This window comes from Balaenoptera ricei, chromosome 9, assembly GCF_028023285.1.
Source record: "Balaenoptera ricei isolate mBalRic1 chromosome 9, mBalRic1.hap2, whole genome shotgun sequence".
Taxonomy (NCBI): Eukaryota; Metazoa; Chordata; class Mammalia; order Artiodactyla; family Balaenopteridae; genus Balaenoptera; species Balaenoptera ricei.
In genome coordinates, this window is record NC_082647.1 from 33,251,914 (window position 1) to 33,261,980 (window position 10,067).

At 45.4% G+C, this 10,067-nt stretch overlaps 1 protein-coding gene across 1 annotated transcript in view; it reads left to right on the top strand.

Annotated features, from left to right (window-relative positions):
- Positions 1–3,141, top strand: part of WNT2 (Wnt family member 2) — a 41,850-nt gene extending 38,709 nt beyond the window's left edge. The window contains exon 5 of the mRNA XM_059932682.1: positions 2,867–3,141. Within this exon, the coding sequence (XP_059788665.1) occupies positions 2,867–3,096 (230 nt within the window). The 3' untranslated portion in view covers positions 3,097–3,141. The remainder of the gene's footprint in view (positions 1–2,866) is intronic.
- The last annotated feature ends 6,926 nt before the right edge of the window (positions 3,142–10,067 follow it).

Here is a 10,067-nt window from a genome sequence, read left to right on the forward strand (position 1 = left end):
CCACCAAGGAATAAAATCCAAATTGCAGCAAGGCAGGAAGACTCTTTGACCTGTTGCTTCAACCTCTCTTTCCGTGCTTTTTGCCTAACACACACCCTCTGCCTCGGCCACGTTGAATCTGCACAGTCTCTTGTGTCCTTGACCTCTGAATTTCTGCTGGGAGGTTCTCTCTTGCCAGAAATGCCTGTCACCCCATTCGCCCCTTCAAATCTTCTATCCATCCTTCACGTCATATCTGTAATGCCACCTCCTCTACAAAACCACTAACAGCTCCTTTTCTGATCCTGTTTTCTACTATTATTACTAATAACTATCATTATTATAATATGCTTGGCTTACCCCCCCTAGAACATAAACTCCTCGAGGCAGGCAGGATCTTTGCTTTGTTCACTGATACAGCAGCCCAAGCTCCCAGAACTGTGCCTAGCACATAGTAGGCACTCTTGTTAAACACTTGTTAAGTGAATGAATAGTTAACATTTATTGAGCACTTATTATGCCAGGTGCTTCCAGGCAGAATCTCATTCAGTCCCCACCACAGCCCTATGAGGAAGGAACTGTTTTTATCCCAGTTTTGCATAGGAGGAAACTGAATCTTAATGAGATTAAGTAAAGTGCCCAAGGTCACACAGTTGATATATGGTAAAGCTAGGATTTGAACCCTGACTTGTCCAAGCCCTAAATAACCTCTCTACTGTCTTGAGCTTTGCAGTGGTGTTTTCACAAAACTCTACCGTTGGCTACAGTAGGTCTTTGGCAAATGGAGCAGTTATCTTGAAGTAGTGGAAATAACTCTTTACATATTTATCTCTTCATTATATCGTGAGTTCCCTGAGAATAGGAAGTGAATCCTAATTCTTTTATTTCCTCATGGCCACCGCCAGGAACCCCAGGTAGCCGCACAGTGTCTGACACATGTTTGCGTTCGCTAAACGTTTGCTGAATTGAGTAAAGGGGTCTGCTGTTAAGAAAGGCAGCGTGTAGCAGCCAGTCCTTTTTGCACAGTCAGGAATTCTGAGTACTGTCCCGATGGTTGCCCCGAATCCAGGCCCAGCTGCTGTCTCTTCCAACGCTTTGCTTCTTCAGCACGATGGAGGCTCAGGGCCATCCCTGGCTGACCCACCCGCCACCCTGACTCCGGCCCTTCGCCGTCCTTCCTGCCCTTATGAAATTGCCCTGCCTGTCTTCCTGATGTCAGTGGTCTGATCACGCAGAGCAAGTCCTGCCCCTCCTACTCCTCTTCTTGACCCCATGCCCTGCTTGAACCTGGCTGCTTCCTTGGTCATTCTTGACAGGCAGAGCAACATGACATTTATATAGATAATTGGAACACAGGGCGGAATGTGATAAGCACAGAGTCACGAGGCACTGCAGGAGTTATGAAGAGGGAAAAATTCCTAGTTAACTGAAGGAGGAATGGAAAATGAAGCCACTGTCTTCATCCCGATAAAAGGTGGGTTTTTTTTGGTTTTGTTTTGTTTTTAATAAAGAGTTTAGCTTCTTTAGGTTTGTTGGTTATTTAGGACTGTCAATTGCAAGTAATAGAAACTTGAGTGCTTTAAGCTGAAAGGTGAAATTTATTATAAGGAAACAGTCTCTCGAGGTATCCAAAGGTTGGAATGCAGCCAGACCTCAGAGAGAAATGTCCAGAAAACAGTCCAGGGTCTGGGCAGCATTCTCTTTCCATGTCTTATCCTCACTGTCTCTGTACATCTGCCTCGTTCTCGTCTCTCTGTGATGTCTTCTCGTCCACAGACCTCATCATGGTACATGGCTGCCAATGGCTGCTGTTTATACTTGGAATTTGTACTGTCCCCATCAGAACCACAAATCCTCAGGGAAATCTACCTCACTGGCCCAGCTCGAGTCCGGTGCTCACCCCTGGCCCAGTCACCTGCTGCCAACAGAGCAGGGTCACGTTGTTCACCATGGCTGCCAGGTGCCCTGCTCTGTGCAGAAAGGATCATTGTAAGCTGAGCAGACTCTCTAAAAGTGTCCATTACACTTGGTTGTTACCAGATAAGGCTCTTGTAAAAGAACTCTGGGTGCCTCCCCAAGAAAAGAACAATTAAGAGGCTTCCTAGCTTTGAGATTCTTTGAGAAACAAATACATAAATATGAATTGCCAAACAGCAAGCATCATCCTAATTAACTAAGACAATGTCCACTAGTCATTTCTAACAGCCTTTTAATACAAGTTTTGTTTATCAAAGACCTAGAATCCTGGCTTCAGCCAGGTGTCTCACGTACATCTAGATGACCCACTAGACCAAAGCACGGAAGATAAACCCGGCTGGGCATTGCTCCCTCCTCAAGGCCTTACACAAATGATGCCCACACCTGCCCTTCAGCAACCAGAGTTCTCTTGTCTTTCTAATAAGCCAGTGTAATCAGATCCAGGGAGACAAAATCCCCACCATTGGAGGGTTCCATACCCCAACAAATTCCAGCAGAGCTAACTTTGGCCACTGCTTCCTTAATGTGATTTAAGGCTGGGAGAGAGAGGACTAGTAGGGCTCCTTCTTTCATCCTGATCTGACCTTGCCCCTTCAGTGACCCATCAATCTAAGGCTGGGTAAGGATAATCTGAAAAGCTTATCCAACTTAGAAGTGGGAATGCTGGAGTCAGGATGTCCAAGGCAGCTCCAAAGCTTCACATCCATTCTTCCTGGACGTGGCGCTCACTGCCGTTGCCCCCAGGGTTGACACACGCTCCGTGGGTCCACAGAATTGGTGGCACAGCCCCAGGATGTGGTGAGGTGGCATCAGGGCCCCGTCCTGGAGGATGACCCCGTACCTCTTCCTCTCGAAGCATACTGTGTTCCACCCACACCATTTCAGTGACACCCCCTGGCTTGTCTTCCAGGCTCCCCGGGTACAGCAGGCCGCGTGTGCAACCTGACTTCCCGAGGCATGGACAGCTGCGAAGTCATGTGCTGTGGGAGAGGCTATGACACCTCCCACGTCACCCGGATGACCAAGTGCGAGTGTAAGTTCCACTGGTGCTGTGCTGTGCGCTGCCAGGACTGCCTGGAAGCCCTGGATGTGCACACGTGCAAGGCCCCGAAGAGCCCCGACTGGGCGGCTCCCACGTGACCCCAGCGGAGGTCACCGCCCGCCTTCCCTCCCACAAGGACTCCAGTGGATCTGCAAGGATGCTGGGCTCTTGGGTTCCTTCTGGGAGATGTTTCCTTAGGCACGTGGCCTTCGTCTCTACGGAAGCCTCTTCCCGCTCCCTGGGGGCCCAGGACGGGGCCCACACGCTGCACATTAAGCATGCCCTATTTTCTCCGACTTCCGGCACCCTGAGGCACGTCTCTTCCTGGTCGTGACAGGCTGTTGTGGGGGGAGGGGTGGTGGGCCCAGACCACTGTCTCTACCCACCTAGACATTTCCTCTTCTAGAACAGTTGGCCAGAGGGAAAAAGAGTGTCTCAACGGAGCTTCCTCTGTGTTTTCCAACAAATGTTCACAGTTAAGAAATTCCATACTTCTGTCCAGAGGGTAAAGTGTAGAAAGCAGGATAAACCCCTACTGAAGTAACTTTAATTCTTGAAAAGACCAAGCAAGGCTATTGCCTGATCAAGTGATTTTCACAGCCACCACCTCTGGGGTGATTGGTAATTGGCTGGAGAAAAATGGCTTTCAATAAAGTTTAGGTTTCAAATGCTCGCATTTCAAGGCATTTGTTGTCATGTTAAAATCTGACGTGACAAGGTGGGTCTGTTGTCCTTTGGTACAGTTTGGAGTCTGTGCAATAGCAAAAGCCTCAGAAAGTGATTGCTTTGTATTACTGTCCACTCAATATAAAGAACTTTTTAGGGAATGAGATCACTTAGAATCTGAAGGGAATTTAAAAGAAAACTGATGATCTGGCAGTATTCTGTAACTGTTGAGTGAAGATGGAGGAAAGTAACCTAGTGAGTGGAATGTCAGAAAACACGTCTGTACAGATAAGGGGGAAGGGGGGGAATGAAATTCCTACCTGGTGTGATGCTTGTGGCCCATGGAATTCTGTAACTGAAATGGCTTTAAGAATGAAAACTTTGGGGATGACAAGACCAGGGAACCAAAATGCTGACAGAGAGGTTTCCAGAGCGAGGTCACGCCTGGACAGCCCCTACCATAAGTGGATGACTAAAAGAACTCGGCCGTGTGCGCAAAGGGGCATCAACTAGTTCCTGTCACCCTTCAAGCACATTGTAAAGACCTGTCATATTTAATTGTGTTCATCTGACGCTTACAAGATGACAAGATACCATAGCCTCAAGCAAATAACACATAGCCTTGCTTATAAAGTTGGTAACCCTAGTGTATTATATTGCAAACAAATCGTAACTTGGAGACTATATTTAAGGGACTCAGCTGTAATTATGGGAACATCAATATGCAAATTGTGGCCGGCTTCTGCCCTAAACCGAAAGATGACATCCAAGGAAGATGGACAGGCTGCCTGCCCCATTTTATCAGATGAAAGATGTATCAGATGAAAGAAGGGTGAAATACACGAAGGTACTCCTCATCACCCCCCTCCAGTTAGGTTCTAGTTCTAACCGTGATCTCTTCACAGAGCTACATTAACTAACAGGATGATTCATTACAGGCGTCTGGTGTCAAATTACTGATGCTTGCTTACCCTTTGATACTTTGGCCTTCAGGTTCTCTATCCTTGATTTACAGCAGGACATTTACACCAAGCCTCTTGGAAATCAACCCTCTGGAGTGCTTTGTCATAATGATATTTGCCTCCTAGCTTTCTTAAAAATGACAGAATTCATCTCTTTTCACTCACTCCCAAACCCTAAAATTAATTGTCTAATTTTTCCAAAGTGGCTCTTCCTTCTTTTTATTCTATGGATTCAGAGGGTGGGAGGAATGGAGCGTGGTGGTAGCTGCTCTGAGCCCAGTGTGGGTCTGGGGGCGGGGAGGGGGGGTGAGTGGGAGGCCGAACAGGTGAACTCAGTCTTAGTTACACTGAAGCTTGCTGTGGGAGGATGGAGGGACTTTCTTGGGGATCCCAAAGCCATCAGCCCCCCTTCCTGCTGGATGAACTGTTAAGTCATAAATCCATGGATATATTTAGACATGGAAAGGATCTTAGAGGACATCTTAGCTCCCCTCAGCCTGTATCTGGGGAAACTGAGACCAAGAGAAGTGAAGGGATCTGTACAAATACCAGCCGTTACCCCGACACTCCCACAAACAGGACCACACTCTAAGAGTCTTCAAGAAAGTTAAGCACTTTATCTATTAAATGAAACTAGTTTGTCTCAGAATTAACTTGGTGGATTCTAAGCAATTTTAGCATCTTGAGGGGATGTTCATTGTTTGTTTGTTGGTTTATCCCTGGCATGCTTAGATCTGACTTTCTTCTTATGTTGAAATGCATCCTTCCTGATAAGGAGCAAGGGGACAAGGCACGTCCATGTCCCCTTGTTCATAAACTGCCTCTTGCTGCATAAATTGTCCTATTTTGTGAGAGAGACTATGGCAGCCATCTCCAGTGGCAGTAGATGAAGCCACTGTGGAGAGTAAAATAAGAGAGTGAAATATTTTTCTCTGCTTTTACTTCTGAAAGAGAAAATCTCCAAATTTTTAAAAAGGTGAAGATAATTTCAAACTTATTTTCTTTAGGGCTTGGTACAGGATCAATATTTCATGACTCTAAAAGATACTAAACTCTTGATTATCCAGGCTTTTAAGGGAATGTATGGCATGAATTACCCAAAACAAAATAATGAGGGAATCCATTCAGGTCAAATCCCCTTACAAATTCCCTCCCAGTAAATATCTTATTATAAGTGGAAGTTATCTAAGCTCAAGATGATGCCTATTGATTTTTCTGCCATTTCTGAAAACGTTCCACACAGTAGGAGATCTTCACTAGTTCACTGGAGTTTTCTTAAATAAAGATATAGTTGCACATGATTCTCAGACTTAGCAAATGGGTTTTTTTCTTCAATAGATTTGCCTCTCTCAATTGGTCTGTGGTGCCGACTGATCTTGGTATTCGGCGAACACGCTTTTCAATGTGTATTCTAGTTACAGCGTCCTGGACAGTCCCTCATGCTCTGAAAGCATTAACACCCTGCCTTAAGAGACCAGTTTATCCCCTCAAATGGTTTAAACTCAAGCACAAACGCCCCCAGTGCCATGACCACACTTGGCTCTGGCTCTGTGCCCCTCAAGGATGGGGGCCCTGGCCTGTTAATGGACCACAGTTACTTCAGGATGGGAGTGGGAGAGGCATAGGGCAACCCCAGGCATAGAACACCGCCTATCCGCTCTGCCTTTTATGGGTGTCACTAGATTGAAATGAGCATCCCAGAAGGATCCACCAAATGGCAATTTAATCTGCACGTGGCCTGATCATGGGAGGGGGAGTGAGAGGGAACGAGCCAGGTAGCTGTTGCCAAGAGACCAGCTGAGTCTGGTGATGGTGGAGAGTGGCTTTTTCAGCTCTAGTGGGTAACCTCCACCCTTCCTTCTGTTGTTGCTTCCCTGTCCCCTCCCAGCACCTACTTCCAAGGCATCTGGAGGCCCCTGAGCCTTAGGGCCTCGGGCCATTGCTCAGCTGTCCATACCTGTTGTCTAGCTGTGCTCCAGGCTGCCAAGGTTAATTTCAAGAGATGTTTTCAATTGTCACAACGATTTGCCTTTTTATCGGAGTTATTACGAAGTTTGAGAACATCAGGTATCACGTTTCTTTTTCAAAGAAAGGTAGCTTTAAAGTCAGAAAATGCAACTTCACATTGGCACTTCTCGGCCTTATTAACTTATTAAAGAATCTTACATTGACTCTCTGAGACCTACAGCAGGCCTCTCTCTCAGAGGCAGCCAACATGACCGTGCATGCGCTTGGGCTTGACAGTATTTTCAGGCCAGGATATTGTTATTACTTCTCATTTATTAAAGGCTGGCCTGGGGCCGGTGTTGTCTCGCTCAGCTGAAGAACATTTATCTCCCCTCTTGCCCACTCTCAAAATAAAGGCTCAGAGAGGTGTCCAGTGGACCAGAACCATTCTTTTGTCTATTTACTGTACTTCAACCTGAGTTCCTTATCTTAAGAGCAAGAGTTGTACTCTCAACAAATAGACCTCCCAGTTCCAAAGCTGGTAAATTGCTTTTGTCAGGTCTGTGCTGACCTGCAAAGCAGTCCTCTGGTGTAAGCTGACAGCTAAGGTGTGCTGATTTTGACCTTCTCCTTACCTAGGCAGAGAAAATTTTCACTCATCCATGAGAATGTTCTTTACATTTTTCTGGGGATCAGCAAGGTGACAGGTGGTTTGCAAAGCCCAACATGATCGTTATTTTTCTAAATTGTAGTTGTTCCAGCTCTAGTTTTTTTTTTCCTGATATTCACATGGATTTCTTGTTTAACCAAACCTCCCACTTCCACAAGCTAATAAAAGTGTCACACAGATTGTTACAAAGACCTATTGTTATTTACAAGTCTACATCTTCTGTGAAATCAAAATATAATAAAGCGAATTTTCGGTGTTGACTTTGTTATTCTAAACTCACGATAGTCTTGCCAAACCCTCTGGTGAAAAGAAATCCCTGCAGGTTATGGAAACCGTCTTTTCTCAGGACCACACTTAACACAACTTGATTAAGAGGTGTCTTTCAAGTTTGTAAAGATTTTCAGGGAAGGCAATTGACTTACCTCACTGATAACTACAATTCACAGGTAAGACATATTCTAGATTGAACAATTATTCCAGGTTTTCACCTGTGTTCTCCTGTGGTTGCCACCTAAGTGCTTGCCCCGTCTTGGCACCAGCATGCTTTGGCAGCGTTTATAAATTCAGCGTCTCTCCACAGCAGCTAGACCCATCCCCATCAGTTTCTCCATATTATTGTTTTCCATGTAAGTGCTTGCTCTCAGCTGAATGTTTCTTTTCTCAGCTTGATTAAAAACATACAAGATCCCTCACCCCTTTATTGAGATCTGTGCATCCTGTGTGTGCCACTTACATACAAGCAGCAAAAGCTCAGAAAATGGAAATAAACTCTCCCCCAGCAAGGGAAATCCACTCCTCCCCCCCATTTTCTCTTCCTTGATGAGCTATATTTTGGGGTGACCTGACTAAACAAGGTGCTGACTGTACGTCAAGCACCCCAAGGTGACCAGCCCCCTAGTCAGGCGGCTCCTGGTCCCTCTAGGATTCATTCCTAGAAACTCCCACACTTGCATGATTTGAAGAAGAGGTGGTGACACAACACATGTATCTGTGTATGTTTTTCAAAGGGCATTTCCCCGAAATATTTTTTGCCCAGACACTGTCAATGAAATTCCCTTTTTATCTAAGCCTTTGTGTGAGAGGGCTGTCCTGCACATTGTAGGATCTTTAGAAGCAACCCTGGTCTCTAATCACTGGATGCCAGGACCCCTGCTCCCCATTGTGACAACCAGAAGTGTCTCCAGACATTGCCAGATGTCCCAGGTGGGGTGGGGGGAGCGACGGGTGATAGTGAAACCATTCCCGGTTGAGAACCGAAGATCTAACACTTCAAGTCCTCTTAGTAAAATGCAGTGTGTTTTCAGAAGTTGGAGGCTGAATTCTTCTTAGGAACTCCTCAGTTTCACAACACTCAGGGACAAAAAGCCCAAGATATGGCCTGGAGCGGGAGGAGTGAGAACGTTCTAGCTCTGCCTAAAATAGTTGAGTGCTTTTGAGTTTTTCAGGACAGAAGAGGGGTAATAGTCAAGAGGGGTCACTGCAAAATGGAGAAAGTCTGAGTTTCAAGCAGATATAGTGAGACTTTCCAGTGGAGAGCCTGGGTGGGTTATCAGCTACAAGTTGTTCACTGCACACACACACACACACACACACACACACACACACACACACACTGCCTAGACTCGTGTGGGTGGTATTTTAGTGGAGTGAAGGAATTCAGAGAGTTGTCCAACATGTGCCAGCGAAGGTGGGAAAGGGCCAGCGTGCGCTGGATGCAAGGTAGGGTAGAGTGGAGGAAGAAAGACGCTGGGTGATAGACAAAATGAAGGGTCACCTCAGCGGGCTGGAGAACTTGGGGCAGATGACAACTGGCTAAAGGAAGGAAACAGAAAGCCTGTCTTCTTTTACTTGACAATTTTTCATGGGCCAAACTGGATTTCTATTTAGGCTACCCAAAGAAGTAAAGAGCAGATGAGAACCACTTGGATGAACAAAAGAACTCTTCATCTGTTCCTTCATGCTAGGATCCAGTTCTAGATAATACAGCATGAGTAAAATCTGACCAACAAGATCAATTTACCATTTAGACTATTTTTGGACTCAAGTTGATTTTGTAATTTCCGAGTACTGACTAACCCTGTGAAAGCCCCTGTAATTGAATCACAGGCTCTGGATTTCCCCAGGTAGTGCACACAATCCTATCTTAATAGCATCGCCGGCTTTCCTAAGTTCCACACATGAGAGGAATCACATTACTGCCTGTAAACCCAATTCAAATACTTCAATGATGAAGATGCATCCGGTATCCACTCAGCCGGCTTGCTCACACTGGTTACTTGGGCAGAGGCTAGGGAGTTTGGCAAACCCATCTGTAAATGTTTAGGGGCTTCATGTTACAGGTGGAGATTGCACACCAGCCGAACAAATAGCAGGAAATACAGAAAATGAAATCTGAACTGGAGTCTCCAAATGTCTACCCGCCCACATAAATTGGCATCTGCCCCTTGATCATTATTCTCCAATAGCAATGAAGACTTCATGAAAGGCCTTGAACTCTGAGTTGTCATTGTGGAATTGTGCTTAATCAAGACAAATATTCCCAGCCTAAGAGTATGACTAGAAGAAGAAAGGAGTAAGGGTTTAATTTTCTTATATATTGTTATAACTATAAACAATGCCTTATCTTCTCAACAACTCTCGTGAAATAATAAGCACTTGTGTTTTTTAAAGTATTTACACCAGTCCTTGGAGATTTTATTAGAATCATGATTCACAGATGAGAAACTGTCCTCCTCTACAGTGTTTAGTAACACTGTATGTCTCTGGCTATTAACCATTCATTCATTGGTGATTTTCCTTTATTTTTTCTGAACTGACTGATTGG